Below are 26218 nucleotides of genomic sequence, written 5' to 3' on the forward strand. Positions count from 1 at the left end.
AGTTTTTGGGTGAGATTTTGAGTCTACTTGTTTAGATTGAGGTTAGAAGTGTTTAGACACCATTTATTAAGTATATTTAGGTATATAACACAATCTAGGAGGGTTAGATGTTGAGAAAAATAGTTGGAATTGGTAAAATTGGTGTAGTTTGCGTAATTCTGCAGATTTGGTGCTGCAGATTATGCAGACTCGTTGAGTGAGTGAAGTCGCTCAACGAGTGGTTGTGGAGGTTGACTCACTGTTTGGGTGTTTCGCACAACGAGAAGGTGCGTTGAATGATTGGTTGAGGTTTGGGAGCACTATGAGTTTTATTCAAATAACGAATGGGTGCGCTAAGCGAGTGTATGGGGGTCTGGACCACTGTTTGGACTTTCGCACAACGAGTTGGGCCGCTGAGCGAGAGATTTGGGGTTTGTTACCATTGGGAGTTTTATTCGCTCCACGAGTTGGGTCACTGAGTGAGTGGGTTGGAGTTTGGAGGCACTATCTGTAGATTCGCACATCAAGCTGGGTCGCTGTATGAGAACACTCTGGAATCGCTTAACGAGGGTATGCGCTGAGTGACTGGTTCAGGTCTTTGAGTACTCTTTCTTTTCTTGTTCTTGATTAGTTTGAAATATAAATTGAATTTATTGTGAATGAAGTATGATTATGTATGAGTTGTATGAGCAATAAAGTCATGCGTTAAGATTCAAAGTATGGTTTCAAAGTGGTGAAAGTAAGTTCCAAAGTGAATTCTCTTGGTGAGGTTCAATTATATTTAGAATGAGTGCAAGAGCTTAGTCTTGGGGGTTATTCTGAAACTCCAATGGTTTTTCATTGTCACGTAGAGAGGATTGATCCATGTCGTGAGGAGTAGTAGGTGGTCTTTGTCTTGGAGGCTTCCACTATGCTCCAAGACCCGGAACAAACTAACCTCGTGAGTGTGGTAGGGTGAAACCCATTGGCAATGACTTTGCAAAGCAGTAAAGCCACCACGAGTGCACAACCCGCCATAGCTCGACAATCCTTCTAAGTCCTGACAGTCAAAGTCAGTGTAGTGTCATGCATAAAGTGTTTTTGTGATGGAATGTCTATGTATGATATGTAATTGAAAAATAGTATGTTTGTTTTTTATTCCAACTAGCTTACCCTGTTGTTTGTGCTTGTATTTTGTATGTGTTGGTGTTCTTTCCTTTGCAATAATCATCATGTGGGTGTGAGCAGAGGGAGATGAGGTGTCCCTAGAGCAGACTTTGGATGGTGGTGATGCGGCAACATAATTTAGTTAGACTAGTATTGTATATAGTTTTGTATTAGACAGGTTGTATATAAAGTGTAAATTTTATGGTTATTTTGGATGACTATAAGTTTATACTTTATACTTTAGTTGAATAACTCTTCTACCATATTAGATATGTAATAACTCTTCTATATAATTTCTTGCTATATTTTTGGGATGTAAGAAAAATGAGAAAAAAGTCTTAAAATTTTAAATTGAAATTAAAAAAATGTAAGAGAAAATCATTTATAGGGACAAGAAAATATATAAAACAAAATATTAAATAGTTAAAATTTAAAATTTTATTTTATATATTAAATATGATTTAGATTTTTAACCTTTTTTTCCCAAAAGCATCCCTACTAGATATAAAAGTGAAGCTTACAAATACATAATTTATAATTGTATAAAATTTTAACAAATACAAGAGCAATAGAAGTAGGTGGGGTTTTAGATAATTTGTCGATCAACGTTTGTAAGAGAAAAAAAAATTCTTTTAATAAATTAAAAATACACAAATTAAAGAATTCAAAAACTATATTAAAACTTATATAGAAGTTAATTCATGAAAAAATTATCTATTTTATTTTATTTTTATCCCTTAAAAGTATTTGTAAAAAATATTTACTATATTTTAGAAAGAATAGAAGAAAGTTCTTTTTTGTTGACAAAAACAGTCCAAGAAATTTCATAAAATTCTACGAGAAATACTCCATCATATAATACCAACTATGTTTAATATCCTTTGAAAAAAATTCCTTATGGAAAGTAACAATTAGGACGTCAAAAGCATCCGTACATAATGGATAGAAAAAACATATTGTAAATAGATTTTGATGAATAACAAGTATACATATTTTTAATATTTACATCTTAACTTAGATAGGTATGGATATAATAATTTATTTATATGTGGATATTTGTATTCGTAAGAAAAAACTAATGATGTTAGCTGTGTAGAATTAAATAAAAAAAATGAAAGTTTGGGAGAAAAAAAATAAAAATAAATCAAAGTTTAAGAAAAAACAAAATTTAAATTCGTATAATAATTTATAGATTAAAAACATATTTAATTTTTTATAAAATGAAATTCAATTAATAAAAATTATATTTATCACCTTAACCTTTTATTATTTAAATATTCTAATATCACTTTTTTAAAAACTATCACATTTCTTTTAAGTTCTCACATTTTCAATTTATAAATAAAAATAATATTTTATATGTTAAAAAATAAACAAATTATTATAAAATTCAATTTATAAAATATATATTTTTTATCGTAAAAGATCTTTATAAATTGTAATATAAGAATTTTGTTTTCAGAAAAATAAATTAATTGAGAATGAATGGTTGTTTATTTATTCCCAACTACATTTCCCAGATTCAATATTTTTTTATAAAGACATCCACGCCAAACGCGACCTTATTGGTTACCACTCACTCACCCTTTTCTTCTATCTGCGACCCCATTGAGACTTGATAGACTCTCACAACTCCCAAATTCCAAAGCCAATTTTTCTCTTTTTGTTTTGTTTTCTTTTTGAGGGGTGAAATTTGCAATCTCCAAGAAGCAGTGTTCTTATTCTCTTTCTATCAAATTCACAGGGGTTTGATTCTCTGGAACCGTTTCACAATTTGGGTTCGTGCACCTTCAGCAAGTGTTTGTGTTTAGGTTTAGGTTTCATTTGGAACAAACGCAAAGGATGTATGCTGATCGGGTTGAGACTGGAACTCGGAGGTCAGTGAAAGAACGTCTTGATGGGAATTTCCTCACCGATTCTACTCGCCAACACAAAGTCACCGGAAAGAGGTTATTGTGTTGCTATTATTGTTGTTGTTATTATTATTAATGCATGTAGATTATTTATATTTCCACTGTAGAAAAAAAAAATATGAATTTGTTGATGTATTTGGTGTTGCATTCTGCATTTTTTGATGGTGTGGAATGACTTTGTGCTGCCTTGATCTTGGTGTGATGGTTGTGAGGGCTTTTGCTTATCTTTTTGAATATCCCTGTCTAGTGGTGGCAAGGGATTGGAGTGATAAGGGTTCATGAGTTAGGTCAGTGAAGGTGTTTGGAGAACTGCTTTGTCTTTTTGTGATCTTCTATATGGGAATTGAGCAATTGGGGAAATGGCTTGGCCTGGAGCAGGGAGGAGTTCCTTGAGAGGTGAAACTGTCGTAAATACTTATCCGAGGTGGGGGCTTATGATGATGCAGTGGCTGTTATTGAGGATTGATTTTAATTTTCAATCAGAGGATTACTGTATTCTCATTGTCTGATTGGTTTAGAGCCTCTTTGATTATATAAGATGTTTGGGTATTTGTTTGGAATTGTTCGTTCAGTGTTTTGGTGTTGTGACATGTGATTTATACTTTGAATGTGGAGTTTTGGTGATGGTCTGTAGATATTTTGTGCCCTTCGTGTTTAGTATGCTGGTGGGAGGCAGGGGAGAGGGGTATAATTTTTAGGGTTTTTACTGGTGCTTCACAATGAGTGACTGTCTTAATTGCTATTTTACTCGTTGAATTGTTTGATTTCATGAGGTGGGATAGGTAGATTAATCCTGATCTTTGAGCTAAGGCCCTGCTTAGACCTGGGCAACCTTGTTAATGAGGGAAACCTTGTAGGAGCAATGCTCATTCGTTGGTTGGGTTATTTCTGATTTATTTGTATTCATTATGTTCTACTTGATTGTTTAGCACTGTGGACGTTCTATGTTGCAAACTTAAATGCTTATTTAAACTAAAGACTTGGTGATGTATCCAAATCATGATTTTTGCAGGCAGAGGCAAGATGACAAGTGGAAACATGATCTCTATGACGATGATGAACCCCAGCTCTATAGTATGGATTGATTATGTTATTCTCATATGCAAGTATAAGTTGCTGCTCTTGTTGGATGCCGATAGTTGATTTTATGGGTTTTGACTGTGTGTTAATGACTTGTGAAGATCGCAAGGTCACTGCTCAAGATCTTCGTTTGAAGCTTCAAAAGAAAGGCCTGCATCCTGGAGGTCAAACTGGAAAGAGTTCTGTTCCTGTTGAGAGGGATCTCCGTGAAAAGCTATCAGGGACAATGACTCCACAACCTAAAAACTATGATCCACCAAAGCCCAAAGTGACTGCTAAACCAAGCAGTAAAAGTATAGATGTTGAGACCCCTTCAGTACATGTCAAAAGATCAGCTAACCCAACTCCTAAAAAGGTGTCCCGAAAGGTATATTGTTGACATATCTTTCTTTGTTGTTCAATCAAGATTTCCTAGAATGGTCTTGCAGGGATATTGGTTGTAGTGTTTGTCATGTTCTGTTACCCTGTTCCCTCTACATTCAGCATTTCATTGGCTGTTAAACTAGTGATAATCTTCTTAAAACAATGACAATGATTGCCTTGGTAATTTTATTTAATTTACTATTATGATGTATCAGATTCATTGGCTTCTTTATATTAGTGAGCTAACCTTAATTTTAAGGTGTTTTATTAGAGTGATGACCAAGGACTGTATTTTTGTTCATGTAATTTCACTAGACTGATATTACGTTAGCCACTTTCATGCTGTCTAATATAACAGTATAAAAAATGGATATGTGATTCTCTGCTTGTGCCCTATATGGGTTGAATTCATCCCATTACACTTGAAGTTAGCCAGTAGAGACTAGAATTTTTTCTTGCATTGTATTATGTTAGTAATACTATTATTTTATACTGATTTTTTGCAAAATATGCTGTTACCTGTGCATATGATAAAAGTCAAGCTGTAAAGCTGGGATGGGAGGGCAATAATTGTATCATAGATTTTGTGCTATGTTGAAAGATTATGTAATATTGAAAACTCAGACGCAATTAGTAGTTAAATGTAGTTAACTTAAATTCTTAATAGGACGGATTTGTGAAAAAGCATTAGAAATTCAAATATTTAACATAGGATTAGATGCAGGGCAAAAATTGTTAAATATAATTCAATGTTTAATAGCTGTTTAGGCTGTTGTAGCTTTCAGTACTGTTTATTAGTGTGCAGTAGGATTAACAGTAACCTGTCATTTAATTATGAATTATGATCCACCCTCAATATCCTGAATTAGATGATTATTTAATGAATAAACTATAAATAAATAGAATAAGGACTTGGGTCTTGGAATTTGTCAAAGACTAACTACTGAAAGCTTAACTTGTTAGGTATGGCTATGAATGGTTTTACATATAGCATGCCTTCTTATGCAAGAGCTCTTTGGTTATGAACTGCAAATGATGCAAATGTGCTCTTTACCATCCAAGGCCAACTTTTAAAATGTTTGTTGGAGATTGTGGCCCAATGATGGTTATATGTCTATTTTCCGCCTCCTACTTATCTCTGTTGGGATGTGACACTACTGGGAGGCTGGAAATAGTTTTAAGAACTAAACATTTGTTATTATGATACTGAAAGTGAAAGTAGATGACGCATTTTTGTTTGTGATCCGAACCTGATTGATTATTGAGATAAAAACAATGGAGACACCAGGATTGTAATAATCCCTGGATGTAAGTTTCTTTTAAAATATTTAATCCTTTAATTTTTTTCCTAGTTTTCTTTTTTTATCTCTGTTTTTATTATATTATCTTCTTAAATAGATGAAACTGTCCCACATTTTATTCACACGTACAAAATAATTATGTGAAATGAGCCGTTGTTTTTCCCAGAATTTTCCGTGCTAGGCAATGTGTTTCTTTACTTGTGGAAAAAACTAAATTCAGTATAACCCTGCTTCTTGCTTGACAGGCTGACTCATCACTGGATGAATTTTTGCTGTCACTGGGTCTCGAAAAGTATCTCATAAGTTTTCAGGCTGAGGAAGTATGTCGTATATCTGTTATCTCGCCTTTATCGAAATCCATGTTCCTTCATCTTAGTTTTTAGAGAAATAGTAATTGTGAATTTTTCTTCAGAAGGTTGCAGAGGGAAATGATTTATTCAAAATAAGCCAATCTAAATATGTAGTTACATTTAGACTAGAATTAAATACGATAGCTGGATTTTAATTGCACATTAGAGAGTTGAAGTTCAAAATTTATGACAGAAAGCTATTTCTTCAGGTTGATATGACTGCACTCAATCATATGACTGATGAGGATCTGAAGGCCATGGGTATACCAATGGTACGTATAATCGAGGAGCGTGGATTCCTCACTCCCACAAATTCCTAAATTCTTATTTATCTCAAGTCAACCCTTCTCTAGTTTTGATGTAGCCATTATTAACATTTTCTGCTTTTCTTAATTCGATTCTGATATGCTTTGTTGATTTCAGGGACCAAGAAAGAAGATACTTTTAGCCTTGGAGGCAAAAGGCTGACATCTTGGTCGTGTATTTGTATACCCTTGTTATAACTTACTGCACATTAAAAGGCTTATAATTATGTTTATACTTTGAACCTGGTCAAGCTTGCTTGTAATTTTTTAGAAATCCTTTTGGTGCTTCTATTGCCATTTCAATCTTCTTTCTTCCCATGCGTTGCTGAAAGTGGCCTAAACAAGCTATTGACATTTAAAAGTAGGAAATCATGAAGATTAATTGATAAGAGTTTTTTTGTTTAGCTGGAGGGACCTGGTTTGATGGGTGATGGTGATGGTGGATGCTTTGTAAAATGAAGTTTGCCTGTTTTCCTTTTTTACTTTGAAACCAAACATGCTTTTCCTTTTTAATGTATTCCCTTTATGATTTTGAATGTCTATACAATTTGAGTGTTTGCAAATTCATGCGTACTGTGGATCAATTTCAATGCTGACAATGCTAAATAAACTAGCTCAAGTGCCAAATTTCCTGTGCATCCTGTGTAGGCCTGTATAGTCTACATAACTTACATAAATTTAAGTTGCAAAAAATAAATATATGTTTTTAATATTAAATGAAAATACATATATTTCGTGATGTAATAATAGTGATTTGTAATACATAGGTATATAGAAATATAAGAATTATTAATTAAATATTCAAATAAATGTGTGAATCTAATCATTATAATTAATAATGATTATAATTTCAGTAAAAACTATTTATAATCACAACTAAAAAAAATTCAAAATGTATAATTATTTTTATTATTATTTTGTTTTGGAAAAATGTTTTATTGATTAAATATAAACTATATATTTTCTTCTTTAGAAATAATACATTATACTTGCTAATTCAAACAAAAAAATATAATTCAAATTTAAAAAAAAAATAACGAACATGAGTTGATATTAAAATATTCCATTGTACTACTATCTAGAACTAAGGTTGTCGTATGCAAATGTAAAAGAAAAAATCTAGTTTAGTTCGTTGGCAAAAGGGTTTTCTGACACGTGTTGAATTTTTACTAAACAAAGTTCACGTTTTATCTCATAAATTCTTCCAAAATTTTCATTTAGTTCTAATTCTTAAATAATATACTTTTATTTTAATATTAGTAATAATAATTTATAGCAATTAATGTTATAGAGTATATAGATAACGAAACGCATACTTACTATATTTCTTCAACAAATTGAAAAGGATATTGTAACAATCGTAAACAAAATTAATGTTTTCACATAATCCGTTGCCAAAAAAATAAAGAAACATGAAATTCTTATTTTGTTTTGACTTAAATTCAAATTTATTAGTAAAATACATATTTTAACTTATATACATATTTTAATTATATCTAATAGTTTAAAATAATTATATTAAAATTAATTTTAATGGCTTAAAACAAATTTACTTAAGTATAAAGAAACATCTCGATGTTTACAAATTCAAAATATTATATATATATATATATATATATATATATATATATATATATATTCATATAATTTGATATTTGAATAGTATTTAAATAAGTGATCCCATTTAATATTATTTTATAATAAAATAAACTATGAAATTATTCAAATTAATTATATTTGAATTTAATTAATATAAAAATTGCAGTTTAATGATAACATCACTAACGTTTTTAATATTGTTGAAGCATTACTTATTCATATTAAACAAATGCAAGCAATGGTAGGAATAAATGGTGGTTTGACTTAGTGAGAGATGGAAAAGGAAAGTTTCATAGAAAACTAGCATTTATGGTTTCAAATATCACAAATGGAAAAAGTAACGCTGTAGTTAAAAATGTAACCAAAGTATATAATTTACTTTCAATAGTTACATCTTATCACACGCTGATAGATAAATGTATGTGCAGTACATACACAATAAATGTATTAACAAATAATCAAAACACATCTGTGTATAGATATTATACATAACTCCATTTACGTAACAACACAGAAGAATCTGTGTATGTTAAAAGTAATTAATATTAGAAAACTGAATTTTCCTGCCATTGTCAAAATCATCCTATATATATTTTGCCAAATTTCAATTTACTAACCAATAAACAAAAAACTGTGTATTAGTGACTAAAAATCTTGGTTGGTGTTGAATATACAAGGTAGTTGATCAGTGATATTTTGTGGAATGGGTAAGATTGAACTGGTAGAGAAAATTGTAGTTGTTCCTGAGCAACCTACACCACGCAAGAGAATGTTCTTGTCAAATATTGATCTGTCCCTTGTTGTTTACCAAGATTCTGCCTCCTTTTTTGACCCTCCAACTACCCAAATGAGTTTCAGTGAGATTTGTAACAAATTATACAGTGCACTTGGTAAAATGCTTGTGCAGTATGATTTTATGGCTGGCAGACTAGTGCCAAGTTTGGAAGAGACTAACAGATTTGAAATTGACTGCAATGGTGCTGGCATTGTGGTTGCAGCTGCAAGAACTGACAGAAAATTGAGTGAATTTGGTGTGATTTCTGCACCTAATCCACAGTTGAGGGAATTAGTTCTTTTTTTACATGAAGGGTGTGACCAAGAAACTGATCTGAAAGAAAAACCCCTTGCATCCTTACAGGTTAAGGCTCCTTTTACTTCTGTCATCCTTACATTCATTCTTTGTTTAAGTTTTTTTATCTGCTTTTACTCTTGATTTCCTTGCATTTTAGTCTCCAAAGTGAAGGTTCATTTTAAGGGATCATGTAGTTGATAAAGATTCAAAATATTAACATCTTACAGGGACCAAAACAATGAGATTAGTGTGGAATAAAATCATAAAGAAAAATTTAAGCATGTCATAATGGAAAAGAGTCACATGTATTATATAAACTACAAACTTGTTTAAACAATTGGATTTAAATGGTTCTGTGTGTTTCTACAACTTGCATGCCTGTGAAACAGACCTCTCAAATTATCTTGATCCAATTATATGAGTTTCTTGTATTTCCATTCCATTAAATTCATTTTTCCATCTTGATTCTTAAACACAAAGGTAAAAAGGATCAGTTTGTATAAACAACTTATAGTGATAATACTTGAGTATAAATTCTCACTTTAATTGAAGAAGGAATGTAGTTAAACTGTTCTGATATAATAAGTTCTGTTTCCACAGACAATTTATTGAAATAAGTTACAAATAACTTATGAACATACTACAAACTGTATTTTTTTTTCATAAATTCTACCATATAACTGCACAAGCATTTATGCCACAATTGTTAATCTGATGAATAAGCTAATTCAGACATAAAATCTAAATAAATGCAAATGTAAGTCAAGTACATTATTTGTTGTTTATGACAGCTGACTCAGTTTGGTTGTGGAAGTTTGGCACTTGCTTCTCACTACAATCACTGCACTTTGGACGGTTTTGCAATAAGAGATTTTGAGGTAAACTTAGGGGCATTAACACGTGGTGAGGATCTCATCACAGTACCTAATGCAGATAGAACACTGCTGAGAGCAAGAAATCCTCCAATTGTAAGCCATCCACATTTTGAGTACTCAAAATCTACTGTGACACACAACTTGTTTACTCTCCGAGGCAAAAGTGGTACCAATGTCATGCAGTCCCTGCCAGAAAACCAGATTCAAGTGCTTCATTTGTCGCCACAAAGCATTGCTAGCTTCAAAAAGAAAGCCCTGGAGGAGGACAAAACCTTAAAGAACACAACCACTTTTCAGGTTGTTGCTGCCAAAATATGGAAGGCAAGAAGCATTGCAACAAGGATGTCGGAGGAAAAAGTGTCCACAATGCTGTTTCCAGTGGATGTGAGGAAAAGGGTTGTTCCTGAACTCCCAGATGGGTTTGCAGGGAATGCATTGGTCCCTGGTTTTGCAAGAGCAACTGTGAGGGAGCTGAAGGAGCTAGAAGATTCAAGTCACATAAGGAAGGTGCAAGAAGGGCTTGAAAGGTTGAATAATGAGTACATTAAGTCAGGAATAGATTGGTTAGAAGTGAACAAAGGAGCACCTTGTATGGAAGATAGTTTCTCCTTGGTGGCATGGTGGAGATTGGGGTTAGAGGAACAGCTTTTTGCATGGGGTAGACTCAAGTGTGCTACTCCACTACAAGTTAAGCCTGGTTTGGTCATGCTATTGCCAGGGCCACAAGATCAAGGAGGCATTAACATATGCCTTGATTTACCTGAGGATCAAATGAAACACTTTAGTAGGATAATGCTACAAATCTAGATCTTGTTTCACAATTCTATGAGTTATAGTACTGTTGTTAATCCCATAATATTAATAATCCCATAATATATCTAAAGATGAACTGCTTGTTACTCCTCTCAGTGATTGCTTAAGGTTTTGGACCATTGTTGAGATGCTTATGCCAGATTCACCTGGTTTAAGAGATCATTCATAGAGTAAAGTAATTCATATGCTTAAAACAATGTTGTATACATGTTTTTTTTACTAATATTAGACAAATTCACCCAAAAATTATGAAAATAGACAAGTCAAAAAAGAAATTCACTCAAGATATACCATTTCAATTCCAATGATTCAATCTTTTGAAGCATATACATGAGTTAATTAGAGGCACTCCAAGGGAATCTGAGGGTATCGTTTCCTATCAGTACAATAATCATAGGTGGTATACTTATGTTTGATACGTTCATATTGACTTAGTCTTACAGGATCCAAGTGCCAAAACTTCTGCCTATTCCACCAGAAGTTATCAGAAGAACAATTTTTGGCATTTGAGGTTAAAACTTGACAGCCACTGACATCAAAACCTTGGAAATTTGCTTTGAATGGTGCATAAAGCCAATCAGTTTTAGTTTTGCCTCCATTTGTTGCCCAGCTTTCTGCATCCCACAAAGTTGCTTGTATCTGCATTGCCTTTGATGGGTATCCCACCCCAATATTAGTCTTGTTCTTGAATACCCTAATGGGCACGTTATCCACGTAAAATCTGCCAATTCATTTCAGATACATGCATATAAAAAAGTGCTTGTAAGAGCTTCTCAAATTCATCAACTTCAATCTTCTGAAAAGATAGTCCTATTTTTATCATGTAGTGCATCTTACACAATTTGATGTTGGTTCCAAAGAATTCTATAATTGTGAAAATCTGCAGTAGGGTCAAACCAAAGACGAATTCTTTGCTCTCTATTCCCTTGGCCATCTACAAATACATTGGTTTGTAATCTATAAGGCTTCCCTTCTCTGTTGCCCAAGAATTCAAAATCCAACTCATCATGCTTACTTCCTTCTGAACTTAACTGCAATAAATCAAACACATTAAGAACTTTGCAACATAATTCTATATAATTTACATTTCAAACAGATATCATCATTGCTAAATGTCATAGAATTCACAATAGAAACTTTTAGTTATGTTGAGTTTCTGAATTCTACTTTCTGCACAGGATCATTGTTTACCAAAAGTTAATTTTTTTATTTATCAGAAAAGTCAACTTATTAATGAAATATTAGAGTAAAAAATAAGTATATTGATTAAATTCAGTCAGTTTCTCATGTAAATATATTACAATTTTTTTAGAAGAATGTAGTATTTTTTAATTTATTTACAAATTAATAGTTTTATACACAGACATTCATGTGGGCCGATGTTGATACTAATGCCTTGTCTAGATAACTTTCCTCTTAAAAACTTTCAGCAGGAAAAGGAAAAAAGAAAAAGCCTTTTCTGTAAACTAAAATTAAATTATACAGAAAATAAGAAAAAAACAAGAATTAAAAAAAAAAAAAAACGCGAGAACACCAACCAATTATTAATAAAAATAAAATTTTGATGTAAGTAAATTTCTATAAATTTTAATTTTTGTCTGAAACACTTTTCTATTGTAGAAAGCGTTTTTATAGAAGATTCCTATTTGAATGACTTTGACCTTTGAAAGTGGTAATATGAAAGTTTGTTGTAATGGAATTAAAATATGTGGATGTATGAGATTATCTCTTAATTAAGTAGGATCAAAGTTCAAAGAATTCACGTAATAAGCTGTGACAACTCCAGCAGAATTTCTGTTTGGTACTTTGATCCTCATATTAAACAATCCAGATCCATATGCCATCTTTGATCCAAATCCAGATCCTGTATAATAAAACAGAATTAACATCAAATAATTTACTTTATATGTTTATTTTCTTATTTACTAAGGGGGTAATGTTTTCTCTTTTTATTTTAAGAGAATTTGGGATAATCTTTCACTGTAAGTGAATGAACTTTTATTGATTTTACTTTTTTTTTTGTTTTTACTTTTATTAAATGAGACTTAAAAACATATTTTACTTTTAAAAAATATATAGTTTTTAATAGCATAATTCACATAACACTGCTTGAAGTTCAATACGTACAGAATGTTTTGTCCTTATTGATTAATGTCTATTTCACAAATTCAACAATTATATGTATATAAAATGAAAGAAAGTGTTTTATTTATCATATTACTGAAAAAGAATTATCTAAGGGAAGAACACTAATTAATAAAGTAAAAGATAATTGAAAAAAAAAAGTAGATGCAAGGCACATAAAGAAACAAAAAGGACATGTTATTAACCTGAAGAGTTATCCATTGTGAGCTGAATTTCTTTCCCTTGGTTTAAGAAGACAACATGATCATCACCCCAAATAACCTCATAGTTTTGATCGAAGCTTGTTTCTCTGTCCATTTTTCCTTGGACAGCAAGAAGGAGAAGGAAAATGAAGAATTGAGAACCCATATAACATAACCCAAGCTTTGAATATTACAACATCGGAAAATATGCTTATTATGTTGTTTGCAAAGTTATACAAATCCATGTATATATATATATATATATATATATATATATATATATATATATATATATATATATATATATACACATGATGATGTAAGCTTTGTTTGTAAATGGAAACATGCATGCAATGACCCATAATTGCATGGCCAATACGCCATTGACTTCTCAATATTACTATCGTCCATAACAAACCACATCATTAGGGCTTTCTTCAGAAGCAATGTATATGGAGACTTTTCATAGCTTCAGATATTCATTAATAAAATAAACTTTCAATCAGAAATTTTGTCTTTTTCCCTCTTTTAGATTTAATTGGGTTTTTCTAGATTTACGTAAATATCATGCCACACAAAAATCCACAACATTCCAGCTCTTCCATTGCTGTGCAATCAATTATGTAATGTTTCATAATAAAGCTTCAATTGCTGGCAAAAAATTTCTTACGACACTTTTATTGCACTACGCATATTGCTTTGAGTTGGAGATAGTGATGCAATGGGTTAGGTTCAAGTCCGTCTAAAAAGAAATTCGTTCCATTATTTGTTATCTAATTAGTACTCGTGAAAAAAAATCAGAGATTTTTTATATTTATGAATATTCATGGAGTCTCAAATATTTTTATATTCTATTTTTTTTTAAATTTTAAATACAAATATTTAAAGTAAATCTTTAAAATATAAATTTAGTTTAAAAAAATATAATTCAAATTAAATTCCTCGCTAAAATTTTAATGCATTATTTTATTATCAATGTTTCTCTCACTAATAATTTTATTTGTCATTACTTGAATTTAAAAATGAGAGTATATTGGAACTTTCTTAGCTTTCTCCACAATTCCCTTTATGTTGGGCTTATAGAAACTATCTATGGTAGAATATGTTTAATTTGCAGGTTTTAAACATCTTTAGTTAGAGTTGACTTAATTTTAGTTTGTAAAACTTTTACTTCCCAATTGATTGATCCTTGGATGATTAGAAGTCAGTGAGGAAATGTTTGAAGTTGTGTAAGGATATTTAGAGTTTAAAGTCTCTCATATTTTTCGAGAAAGTAATTATTGTGCAGATATTAGCCAGTTTATGATTGATTAAGAGGGAATCTTTTCATATTTTGATTTGCTTCCTAGTATTCCATAATCGATACCAGTTTCCTATGTCAATGGGTACTTTAGCTCGTATGAGGCTTATCTCTTATTTTTATCATTAGATATTGGTGTGATTTTCCAGAAATTCTTTTTCTATTTTTTTATTACTTTTAATAATATTTTTCATGTGATGATAAATAATAAATATTTCTTGTGATGTCAATATAGCTAAGATGTCAAGATATATAATGATGTCTACCATAAGTTTTTGATTAAAAAAATTACAATTTAGAATATTTTAAGGAGACATGTATTTATAAAATGTAATTAAGAGTTAATTGAGGTATTATAATAAACCAAAGTCACTTTACCTCTAACCCTGACTTTTATGTGAAGAATTTGGTAGTGACTACTAGTGCAAAAAAAGCTTTAGACGTCCGTTCTTTTGGTTTTTTGACGTCCAACCTTCTCCCGACGTCTTTGTGGGTGACGTTACTCAGACATCGGGGGGTCCACATCGGACGTGTATATAGACGTCCGATATGTCAGGCCGGACGTCTCTCTAGACGTCCGGTGTGTACCCCCTCCGACGTCCATATAGACGTCCAATGTGCTCCCCTCTGACGTCCACATAGACGTCCGACGGCTCCTCCCCCCGACGTCTACACAGACGTCCGAGGTGTATCCCCCGACGACCACCTGCCTGAATGGTTTTGTGGTAGGTGTGGGGTTGGACGTCCGTTTGTGCACTACCAGATGTCTATAGACGTCCGACAGTGCACTAACAAATGTCTACTGGACGTTTTTTTTAAAAAATTAATTTATTTTTGCAATAAAACCACACCTGAAAAGCAGAAAATTGTCCCAGAACAATATAGTATAATATATATATGCGTTTCATATAAATAAAGTTCTACTTAATGTAAAATATAATTCACTACCAAAACTATCAAGATTAAACTTAAACTAAAACTAAGCAATGTTCAACAACAAATAAAACTATTCCTAACTCCATCTTTGCAGAAGATAAGCGGTCCACTCCTGCCTTATCTGCCTAATTGTGTCCTCTGATATAGGAGATGTACTCTTGAAGCGCTGCAAAATTGAAGAAAGATTCATTATGGTTTCATATATGTTTGAAGATGAATTTGATTTGTAATGTATTCAAGGTATACATCATTATCTCATTCCAGTCATCTATAATGACAGCTCGAATGATGGTCTTAATCCAACACATCACATAGAAGCCACATTCCCATGAATCTAGCTGCTGGTTACACTAAAATGACAAACTAAATAGTTAAGAATTTAGATCATTCAATAACATAGAAAATGAATTAGAACCATAAATGACTTACAACCTTTGGATACAAAATTTGAACCAGTTGACCACGAGATTTACCAATAACTCTGTACTGATTGAAAACACAAAATATAATTAATATGACTATATTTATCATAAAAGTTGAAGGTGAACATCAAATTCAAAGTCATTTTTGGAGAAACACTTACCCTTGAAGCATTGTTCTCAAGTCATTTTTCATCTTCCTATGCAACGAACAAAACCATATAATTTTACATGCTTTGGGAATGATGACCATCAGCTACCAGTGCAACCTATCACAAAGGACAAATAGTTATTTAACTAATTAAGGAAACTATAATAATGAACTAGCCACATATAACAACACCTACCCATCAATGTATGGCACAAGGTATACGTCTCTTTTTGACTCATCCATCCATGTTTGCAAATAATGTTGTCTGTTTTGAAGTGTGTTACCAGACGGTTGAATGGTCTGAGGTTCAACAAATCCGTACATGGAAGACCGACCTTGGTCTACAATGATTGTGTCCATGTACCTAAAACAACAAAGTTAAGTTGTTAGAAACTATAAGAATCTAAATAAAAGTAATATGAAAGACCAAATTTACTATCTTACATGCACCATAGTTGAATGATGGAAATATTCAACATCCTGTCTCCCCCAATCACCTCCAATGCATCAGAGAATGTGATATATACTGGCACATGTGGGGGAAGACCGAATACTCTCAAATCCCAGTATAGTTCTAATGGTGCTTTCTTCAACCTGGGTAATTTTGTCATTAGCTTTGATAGAGGATCATCCTCCGCTTCAGCCAAGTCATCATCTTCATGTATGACTGTATCATGAATTGGCTGCTTCTGAGGACGTGTGAACTGAAGATAAGAATTTACGTCAAAGAGTTATCAACAAATATTTGAAGAATAAACATAGAAATATTAGGGAAAAAGACATTATACCTGTGGAGTAGCGATGTGTGACATGATCAATGTGTTACCAATAAGGAGTATTGGTAAAACCTGAAGATGTGTTTTGATGATGCTGCAACTTATAGATTTTGGATGTAGTAGGAAAATATTTAAAAAAAGCAACTTGTAGATTTTGAATGTAGTAGAAAAATGTTAAACATTGTAATTTTTACTAATATAATCGATTATGGTTAAGCAATAATCGATTATCACAAGTCATACTTGAATAATCGATTATCACTTCATATAATCGATTATCACTTCATATAATCGATTATCACTTTTTTGAAAACTCTGTAATGGACTTGAATAATCGATTATCACTTACAATAATCGATTATTCATGGCAGTTGGGAGCTGACCTTTGGCATTCAGTGTACTTGGCTATATAATTTGATTTGGAGAAATCAGAAGGCAACGTTTTTTGAACTGAGAAAGCTTATAACACTATGTGTCAGAGGAACGTTCTTAGAGAGCTTTTTGTTCATTGTTCCCTTGCTTGGTCTTGTGAAAGGAGAGGCTCGCGTATCGTGTGTCGATAGTTAGAGCAGACTCTCTTCAAGTTAGCAAGGTACTCTGCCTGGTCTTGTGAAAGGAGAAGCTTGCGAATCGTTGGTCGATTGCCGGAGCGGTTCTCTTCAAGTTGGTAGAGTGGTTCTTTTCGTTTTATTCCTGTTCATTTGATTGTAATCTGTTAAACCATTTTTAGTGGAACTGTTAATCACTATTTATAGTGATTAACGACTGGACGTAGATTCTGTTGAATCGAACCAGTATAAAAATATCTGTGTGATTTTTCTATTCCCTACACTCATATTATTTTACGTATATCAACTGTTTGATTAATTTTCTGAAAGAAAATTATTTTTACTAAAAGGACCAAATTAATTTTAATTGTGATCGAACACGCTTTCAGCTCTCTGAGTTTTAATTCCGCTGCGCTATACTCTTCGAAAAATACCCCCTCAGATACCAACAATTGGTATCAGAGCTTGCTTTGATAGTTTTTAAAAAAAAAATATTTGCGAAAATGGCCGGTCACAATCAAAACCATGTATATGCTGAGGGTGCTTCCATTAACAGACCTCCATTGTTTACTGGTGATAACTATGCTTTTTGGAAAGTGAGAATGGAGATTTTTATGGGGTCTGTTGATAGAGGTATCTGGGAAGCTGTACAAAATGGCCCTTATATTCCTAGGAATACTATTGATGGTGTAGAGACTGAAAAACCTTATTTTAATTGGACTGCTGAAGAAAATAGATGAGCTCAGTTTGATATTAAAGCTCGCAATATAATTTCATCTGTTGTTGTACTTGATGAATTTTATAGAATTTCAGTGTGTAAGACAACACAGGAAATGTGGGAAGTCCTCAGAGTCACTCATGAAGGAACAGAGGACGTGAAGCGCGCTAGGAAGAACACTCTCATTCAGGAATATGAGATGTTCAGAATGCAACCTGGAGAAACGATCTCTGACGTTCAAAAACAATTCACTCATATTGTGAATCATTTAACAGGGTTGGGTAAGACTTTTGATACTGATGAACTTAATGTGAAAATTCTAAAATCTCTGGATAGGTCTTGGCAACCAAAGGTGACTGCCATCTCGGAGTCTCAAAATCTTACTCAGATGTCAATGCCAATCTTGTTTGGAAAGCTCCGTGAGCATGAACTTGAGTTGAGGAGATTGACTGCTGAAGAGGATCAAGGCAAAAGGAAAACTCTAGCTTTCAAGTCTGAAATATCTAAAGGAAAAAGCTCTAAGAGGATCGAAGAAGATGATTCTGATGATGAAGAAAACATGAGCTTGATGATAAAGAAATTTGCAAAGTTCATGAAAGCAAAGGGAAAGGACAAGTTTCACAAAGATAGGAAAGAAAGTCAAGAATCTCCATCAAACGTAAAGTGCTTCGGTTGTGGAGAAAGAGGGCACGTAAAATCTGAGTGTCCAAAAAGCAAGAAAAGTGAAGACAAGAAGGAAAGAAAATTTCAAAGGAAAAAGAAAGCATACATAGCTTGGGAGGATAATGCCTCTAGCTCAACGAGTTCAAGTGACACAGAAGAAGAAGCCAATCTATGCCTTATGGCAGATTCTGAAGAAACTGGAAGTCAAGTAAGCGATTCCAGCTTTGAATATAGTGAATTAGATTTACAAAAAGCTTTCTTTGAATTGATGAATGAATATGAGAAACTTAATGCTGCTCATAAAAATTTAAAAAAGGAACATAATGAATTGAAGTTAAAATATGATAAACTGCTTGATGATGAAGTTGTTCTAAGAAATAGAGTTAATACCTTAGAAATTAAATTATCAGATGCAAATGCTACTGTTGAACCTGTTGAATGCTTGTCATGCAAAAGTTATATGTTTGATATTGATATACTTGAAAACTTACTTGCTAAGGCAACTAAAGCTAATTCACATGCTAAAACAAACCTTAATAAGAGCAATGGAAACATGCATCAAAATTTTAAATCCAAGGTAAGAAGAACTCGAAAAATTTGGGTTGTTAAAGGAACTTTTATTAAAAATAAAATTAGTGATGTATGTTGCTTTTACTGTATGAAGCATGGTCACACATCAAACAAATGCAATATCAAACATGTTGGTGTTCCAAGTGGCAAATATGCTTGGGTTAAAGCTGTGAGATGATGTAAACTTGCAAAAACTAACCCCAAGGACCTATATTGAGATTGGGGACCTAAAATTCTTGCTAACTTGTTTTGTAGGATCAATCTAAGTCCAAGAAGTCACTGTGGTATCTTGATAGTGGTTGCTCAAGACACATGACTGGTGACAAGAAAAGATTCATCTCTTTTGAGAAGAAGAAGCAAGGATTTGTAACGTATGGGGATAACAACAAAGGCAGAATAATGGGTACTGGAAACATTGGAGGAGGAAACACTTTGACAATAAAAGACGTCTTATACGTTGAAGGCCTCAAACATAATCTTCTAAGCATAAGCCAACTATGCGACAAAGGTTTCAAGGTGATGAGGATTACTTAAGAGAAGCCCTTGAGGAGATGTATCTAAATGAAAATTATCCTCCGGAGCTTCAAGAAACACCCTAAGTCGTTGATTCCAAAAGCTATCAACAACCAAGAGGACTATCTTTGGACAACATCATAGGAGATATATCAAAAGGGGTAACTACTAGACATAATTTAAATAATTTTTGTCTAACTGTTGCTTTTGTGTCTCAAGTAGAACCTAAAAATATAAAGGAAGCTCTTCAAGATGACAAGTGGTGCATTGCTATGTAAGAAGAGCTAAATCAATTTGAAAGGAATGAAGTTTGGGAACTTATTCCAAAACAAGAAGAATTCTAAGTCATAGGAACAAAATGGGTATTCAGGAACAAGCTTGATGAGGATGGAAACATCACAAAGAATAAAGCAAGGCTAGTTGCTAAGGGATATTGTCAAGAGGAAGGTATAGATTATGATGAAACGTATGCACCGGTAGCCAGGTTAGAAGCAATTAGATTATTACTTGCATATGCATCTTTGATGAAATTTAAACTATATCAAATGAATGTAAAAAGTACTTTCTTAAATGGTTTTATAAAAGAAGAAGTGTATGTTAGTCAACCTCCTGGCTTTGAAGATTTTAAATTTCCTGATCATGTTTACAAGTTGAAAAAGGCCCTTTATGGTCTTAAACAAGCACCTAGGTCTTGGTATGAAAGACTTAGTACCTTTTTAATTGAAAATGAATTTTCTAGAGGAAAGGTTGATTCAACCTTATTCATTAAGAAAGTAGGAAAACACATTTTAATCGTGCAAGTTTATGTAGATGATATCATTTTTGGGTCAACTGATGATTCTTTGTGTGAAGAGTTTGCAAAAATAATGCAAGGTGAATTTGAGATGTCTATGATGGGTGAGTTAAACTTTTTCTTAGGACTACAGATAAAACAAATGAATGGTGGAACATTCATCTCCCAAACTAAATACTGTAGAGAAATTCTTAGGAAATTTGGTATGGATAGCTGCAAGGAAGCTAGTACACCCATGGGTACTTCATGTTATTTAGATAAGAATGAAATTGGAAAAGGAGTGAATGAAACCATGTTTAGAGGCATGATAGGATCCTTGCTATACTTAACTGCTAGTAGACCAGATATTTTGCAGAGTGTTTGTGTATGTGCTAGATACCAAGTGATGAGTCAATATTTTATTCACTTCACTTAGTTTATTGTGCTAGAATTAATCGGGGAATTGTGCTTAAATGTCCGATATTTTTCCGTTTTTGCTAATTGTGCTTAATTTGACCAGAAATTCTTATTTTAATTAATTTGAATTATTTGAGTTAATTATTTACATTAATAATTGTAGAGAAATTTTGGAAATACAATTTGAGACATTCAAAAGAAAATTCATTTGTACACTGTGTTATTTACTTAAAAGAAGCTGCATTGCAATGATTTATTGTGTTTTTATGTGGAAACTTAGGAGTGGAATATTTTGTTTGTAATTGGAGAAGTGGTGTCACGGTTTTCCAGAGCCACCACTCACGGTTATTCTACTTGTCATATGGAAAATAATTCTGAAAAGTAGAAAAGCATCTCATCAAGCAGCACAAGGAGTCAAAGAGAAGGGGGCCACCACGTTGAAAAATCCTTGAACCAATACAGCAGCTTACGGTTTTGGTTGTTGATGGCTTGCCAAAAAAATTCATGAGAATTAACATACAAATCCAATCTGCATGAGACAAAAGTATGGGCTCCACTAAGGAATGTTATTCTCAAAGATGACACAAGAAGTGAAGGATTGCCTGCCCAAGCCAGCAAGAAGTCTCGGGCAGCAGTAGCAGCCACACAGCTGTTCACGTTCCAGATTGAGAAACATGGAAGTCCAGCTGAGATGGAGAAGAAGAGAGCATGGTGCTTGAGTAGAGAATGAGGTTCACAGCTTAGGTGTAACATGTGAAGGAGGAAGTCATCCGACCTGCATAATCCAGCAGCCTTCACAACTCCAGCAAGCACATACACGTCCAGCACATGGGTTTGGCTTCAAGGAGACCTCTCGGTTTTCATCCAACAGCACCAACAACTCCCATCCATGCAAGCTTACCAGGAGCTTCTCAGTAGTAGCACCATCCAGATGAAGAAAGCAAATCACTGCCGGTTGGAATGAAGCGTGAAAAGAGAGTACAGCAGAGTGAAGGAACAAGGAGCCGTGAGCAAGAGGCTGGAATAGGGACGTATTGAAGCAGCAACATGCAGCGTTGGAAGAGGTAAAATGGTTCACCAAGTGCTGAGTTGTTGAAGCATAACGTGATTCATTGGGTGGAAGAAAGAGTAGCTCACGGGCATGACAGTAGAGGAAGCTACAGCAATTTGGAATGGAAAGCTAGAGGGAATTCACGTGAATCGTAGGCTGGAAACGAACACCACAAAGTGGAGGGCCATCTTTGCTTTATTTTTGGCACCTATTGGAAGAAAGGTGGGAAACACACGGGCATGGAAGCGGAAACAGGGAGAGACACACGGACTTAAAAGGGGAACGCTACTCTGAATTGAGGGGGACTGACAGCTCTCATGGCTGGGAGGTTCTGGACGTTACTCTGAGTCTGGACACTACACTCTTGGCTGGAGTTCTCTGAAGAAAAACAATTTGGTTGGAGAGCAAGAGAGGAGAAATACGTTAGCTGCCACCAAGCAAGAACTTCTGGTTTGGATTCTCTGTCAGCACAATGTGGAATGAAGCTTAGCTTGAATAGGTTCTGTTTGTATCTTTAAATTCTTGAACAAAAACAATCATCTTAGTATTATTCTACACGTTTGATAGCTTGTTAAATTGCTGTTAATGTTTTCTTCCAATGCTATTTCTACTTTGAATTGCATTTAATGTTTAGTTTATTCCTTGCATCCTTATTATTCATGAGCTTTGTCTTTGCACGGTTACATCCCAAAAAAATTGCTGGAGTGGGAAGAATATAATATTTGTCAAATTAAGACTTAAGTCTTTGGTTTTGCTAGAATAAAGTATAATATGTGTAGGAAGTGGTCACGCATTTTGCAATGAAAAGCACATCATTCTTTAAAAATCTGAAAAGCATTGTCATGTGGTGATGAATAAAAAATGAAGGTAGAAACTAAGTTAGAGTATGTGTCACGGTTTTTGGGGGAGTCTTCCTCTCCTCACTATCTCCATTCTAGTAGAGTAGAAAAAGCCCAGGAGAGTTCCAGTAGCTTTAGGTCCTTGCTCATTTTCAGAAAAAGATGTAGAATTTAATTTCTGTACTGTGTTAGTTTGTTCATTTATTTTTATCCGTCCAGGAATTTTAATTTAATGTTGAATGTTTAATAAATTTGATTTTCAAGGTGCTTTTGTTTTCAACGTTTATTTTATTTCACCGTTTACTGTTTTCTATGTGGTTAAATTTTGTCATCATGTTTTACTCTTCATGTTATTTTCAACGTCGTTTTTATGATTTTTTTTACTGATGTTTTTGGGTAAATTTCAACACGGCGTAATTTTCCGTTTTGTGATTTTACTGTCTTTTACAGTTTAGTTTTTACCGTTTTTAAAATTTACTTCAACGTTTTAAATTTTGTTTTATTTAATTTCCAGTGATTTAATTTTACCCGCATCAAAAACAAAATAATCACAAACCCCCCCCCCCCCCCCCCACTTCGTGTTAAACCTGAGACTGAACCACCAAAATTGGTCCTTGAGAGACGACCTAGGAGTCACATCCTAGCTTATACTGCATTATTTTTGCAATCAACTTTTGTGTGCGGTGCGACGCGCTCAACACCAAGCCAATCCTAAAGAATCTCATTTGACTGCAGTTAAGAGAATTCTAAAATATCTTAAGGGAACTACTTTTGGACTTTGGTATCCCTCTGATGCCTCACCTAGTTTAATAGGATACTCTGATGCAGATTATGGTGGCTGTAAAATTGATAGAAAAAAATACTAGTGGAACCTGTCATTTCTTGGGATGTTCTTTAGTGTCATGACACTCAAAGAAACAAGCATGTGTAGCTTTGTCTACCACCGAAACTGAATATATTGCAGCTGGAAACTGTTGTGCCCAAATTTTGTGGATGAAACAACAATTGGAAGACTTTGATATCTTCCTTGACAAAATTCCTCTAAAATGTGACAATACTAGTGCGATAAATTTGACCAAGAACCCCATAATGCATTCAAGAACTAAGCATATAGAAATTAGGCACCATTTCTTAAGAGATCATATTCAAAAGGGGGATTGTCAAATTGAATATGTTGATACCTTACATCAATTAGCTGATATCTTTACCAAGGCTCTACCTAAAGATAGATTTTTTGAGCTTAGAAGAGAGTTAGGAGTGTTAGACATATCTTAGAATCAAAATCTATGCAAATTTTTGCATTTTTCGTAAACTTAACGCTTCATAGTCGATTATCACTAAGTTATAATCGATTATTCATGCATAAAATTCAATTCTGGAAAATCTTGAGCAGATAATCGATTATCATTATGCATAATCGATTATCATGCAATTCTAGGCAGTAATTATTGAACTGATAATCGATTATCACGAGCCATAATCGATTATCGCGCTGACAGTTTCAAAAATAGAGCCGTTGGAACATCCCATAACGGCTATAAACGGCCATAAACGGCTAGTTTTTCCATTTTTCTTATAAATAGCCCCCCAAAATCGATTATTAGACACTCCTTTGCACCCAAATACTGCTGAAATCAAATCTAGAGCTCAAATGTTCTTCATTTCTCTTCACCTTCTCAAAATCTCATTTTCCCATTCTTCCTCCATGGCTGACTCAAGAAGGCACCGTCGCAGAACAGCTGGAGCCTCCTCTTCTTCTCAACCACGTCTTGCAAACATAGATGGATGGATTTCAGATCAAGGGAAACATGCAGACTTTGTTAATTCCTGGCAAGAAAGGAAGATCATGGCGGTAAAGTTTATTCGTCTTGACTTTTTCCGCTTCTATGGCTTTCAATTTCCAAACACTTTTGCTGAGCAGGGGTTAACGCATCTGTTAGAACAAAAAGGATGCATTTATCCTGATCTTATAAGAGTCTTCTACTTCAACTTGCGCTATCGAGATGGGATAATATCTACTAAGGTCAAGGGAGTACGCATCATTTTAGATGATGACGTATGGACCGATGTTGCTCAACTTCCCATCTGGGATGATGTTGTCAAAGTTCATTTAGGACTTGAAGATTTCAACAGGATGATGACTTTTCAATCCTTCCTGTGTCATCCTGAACGACAAACAAATAGAAGGCAATTACTGGTTGGAGGTTTTAAAGTTGAAGAAAGGATGATCCACTACTTGATTGTCTAGATTTTATGTCCTAGAGCAACCAACCATGTTCAATGCTCTGAGCAAGATTTACTTCTGTTGTATGGGATTCTAAATCACATACACATCGACTGGCCTGCTCTCATTGCTGACACAATGGTAAAAGCCAAGAAATCCCATTCATATCAATTTCCCTATGCTCTTCTTATTTCTAGGATTTTAGAATTCAAAGGTGTACCTGTTGAAGGAGAACTCGTTCAAACTATTGAAGCTGTGGGATCAGAAATTGGAGATACTACCTTTCGTCAAATGAGATTCCTTACTAGAGACAGAGTCCGTATTCACAAAGATGATGACCATCCTGATGTAGATGAAGATGATGACATGGACACTCATATGGCTGACCCAGTAAGTGCTGCTGCTCCGTCTGATGTTGGACCATCCAACATACCCTTCTCTTCCTCAACTTCTATGGAAGAACATTTTGCAAGGTTATCTAAACAGTTGGAGGATATGAGTCTTGCACAAAAGACTCACTTTGAGGAGATTTATGAGTGGCAACGATCTGTTGATGAGTACATGGTTGATCAATTTCTTGATCTTGATCTTCGCCTATCTAACATCGAGGGTCATCTTAATATCCCACCTCCTGAACGTTGTCCTAGTCCTGAATTCTAGGTTTTAGGCCTCTAAGTTTGATTGTTATGTTATTTTCTTTATGGTATTTAGTTTCTTAATCTTTATGAATTTCATGTAATTCCTTTCTGTTCTTAATATAATGAGCTTTTATTTTGTGCATATATTCCATTTTTGAGGGGGAGCTCATATTAAGGGGGAGGTTATTACATTATTCTTTTTGCTTATGATAAAAAAGGGGGAGAAGAAATATAAGGGGAGGATTAAAGAAAAAAATAGTTTTTAATTGTACAGGTACTGCTAACTCTGTGGTTGTCCATTAGTTTATATATGTTGCAGGTAAACCTGAGTTTTTGATCATCATAAAAAAGGGGGAGATTGTTACCAATAAGGAGTATTGGTAAAACCTGAAGATGTGTTTTGATGATGCTGCAACTTATAGATTTTGGATGTAGTAGGAAAATATTTAAAAAAGGCAACTTGTAGATTTTGAATGTAGTAGGAAAATGTTAAACGTTGTAATTTTTACTAATATAATCGATTATGGTTAAGCAATAATCGATTATCACAAGTCATACTT

General features: G+C 33.6%; 3 protein-coding genes across 9 annotated transcripts; 2 read left to right on the forward strand and 1 right to left on the reverse strand.

The window, feature by feature from the left end:
* Nucleotides 1-2669: 2669 nt before the first annotated feature.
* LOC108326776 (uncharacterized) lies at nucleotides 2670-6950 on the forward strand. The gene is made up of 6 exons (XM_017560330.2): nucleotides 2670-3074; nucleotides 4051-4112; nucleotides 4220-4485; nucleotides 6028-6102; nucleotides 6342-6404; nucleotides 6556-6950. Exons 1-6 carry the CDS (start codon nucleotides 2968-2970, stop codon nucleotides 6598-6600), a joined length of 618 nt encoding a protein of 205 aa, XP_017415819.1. The 5' UTR covers nucleotides 2670-2967; the 3' UTR covers nucleotides 6601-6950.
* Nucleotides 6951-8446: 1496 nt separating this feature from the next.
* Nucleotides 8447-13368, reverse strand: LOC108327908 (xyloglucan endotransglucosylase/hydrolase protein 2). 7 transcript variants are annotated; one of them, XM_052873019.1, is made up of 9 exons: nucleotides 13127-13362; nucleotides 12560-12660; nucleotides 11634-11827; nucleotides 11238-11517; nucleotides 10570-10743; nucleotides 10256-10463; nucleotides 9879-10169; nucleotides 8992-9082; nucleotides 8447-8875 (listed from the first exon to the last, which is right to left on the reverse strand). In XM_052873019.1, the coding sequence occupies exons 1-5, from the start codon at nucleotides 13287-13289 to the stop codon at nucleotides 10723-10725; spliced, it is 759 nt and encodes a 252-aa protein (XP_052728979.1). In that variant the 5' UTR covers nucleotides 13290-13362; the 3' UTR covers nucleotides 8447-8875; nucleotides 8992-9082; nucleotides 9879-10169; nucleotides 10256-10463; nucleotides 10570-10722. The 7 variants fall into 7 exon arrangements, with proteins under 7 accessions (XP_052728979.1, XP_052728980.1, XP_052728977.1 ...); XM_052873020.1 differs by lacking the exons at nucleotides 8447-8875; nucleotides 8992-9082 and having other exon boundaries at nucleotides 9741-10169; nucleotides 13127-13366; XM_052873017.1 differs by lacking the exons at nucleotides 8447-8875; nucleotides 8992-9082 and having other exon boundaries at nucleotides 9741-10169; nucleotides 10256-10425; nucleotides 11088-11517.
* LOC108327906 (acyltransferase GLAUCE) lies at nucleotides 8740-10645 on the forward strand. The gene is made up of 3 exons (XM_052872562.1): nucleotides 8740-9174; nucleotides 9900-10490; nucleotides 10586-10645. Exons 1-3 carry the CDS (start codon nucleotides 8740-8742, stop codon nucleotides 10643-10645), a joined length of 1086 nt encoding a protein of 361 aa, XP_052728522.1.
* Nucleotides 13369-26218: the final 12850 nt, after the last annotated feature.

Source organism: Vigna angularis, chromosome 2, assembly GCF_016808095.1.
Source record: "Vigna angularis cultivar LongXiaoDou No.4 chromosome 2, ASM1680809v1, whole genome shotgun sequence".
Lineage (NCBI taxonomy): Eukaryota > Viridiplantae > Streptophyta > Magnoliopsida > Fabales > Fabaceae > Vigna > Vigna angularis.

Bases quoted from the DNA above. Each gene is read 5' to 3' on its own strand.
- LOC108327906 (XM_052872562.1), top strand. From the start codon at position 8,740: ATGGGTAAGATTGAACTGGTAGAGAAAATTGTAGTTGTTCCTGAGCAA. The intron at 9,175-9,899 runs GTTAAGGCTCCT...TGTTTATGACAG, and splicing joins AACCCCTTGCATCCTTACAG to CTGACTCAGTTTGGTTGTGG. The intron at 10,491-10,585 runs GTGCAAGAAGGG...TATGGAAGATAG, and splicing joins ATTCAAGTCACATAAGGAAG to TTTCTCCTTGGTGGCATGGT.
- LOC108326776 (XM_017560330.2), top strand. From the start codon at position 2,968: ATGTATGCTGATCGGGTTGAGACTGGAACTCGGAGGTCAGTGAAAGAA. The intron at 4,486-6,027 runs GTATATTGTTGA...CTTGCTTGACAG, and splicing joins CTAAAAAGGTGTCCCGAAAG to GCTGACTCATCACTGGATGA. The intron at 6,405-6,555 runs GTACGTATAATC...TGTTGATTTCAG, and splicing joins AGGCCATGGGTATACCAATG to GGACCAAGAAAGAAGATACT.
- LOC108327908 (XM_052873015.1), bottom strand. From the start codon at position 13,289: ATGGGTTCTCAATTCTTCATTTTCCTTCTCCTTCTTGCTGTCCAAGGA. The intron at 11,828-12,559 runs GTGAATTCTTTG...GATTTATTGCAG, and splicing joins GAGTTGTCACAGCTTATTAC to TTAAGTTCAGAAGGAAGTAA. The intron at 11,518-11,633 runs GTAAGATGCACT...ATGAATTGGCAG, and splicing joins TGGAACCAACATCAAATTGT to ATTTTACGTGGATAACGTGC.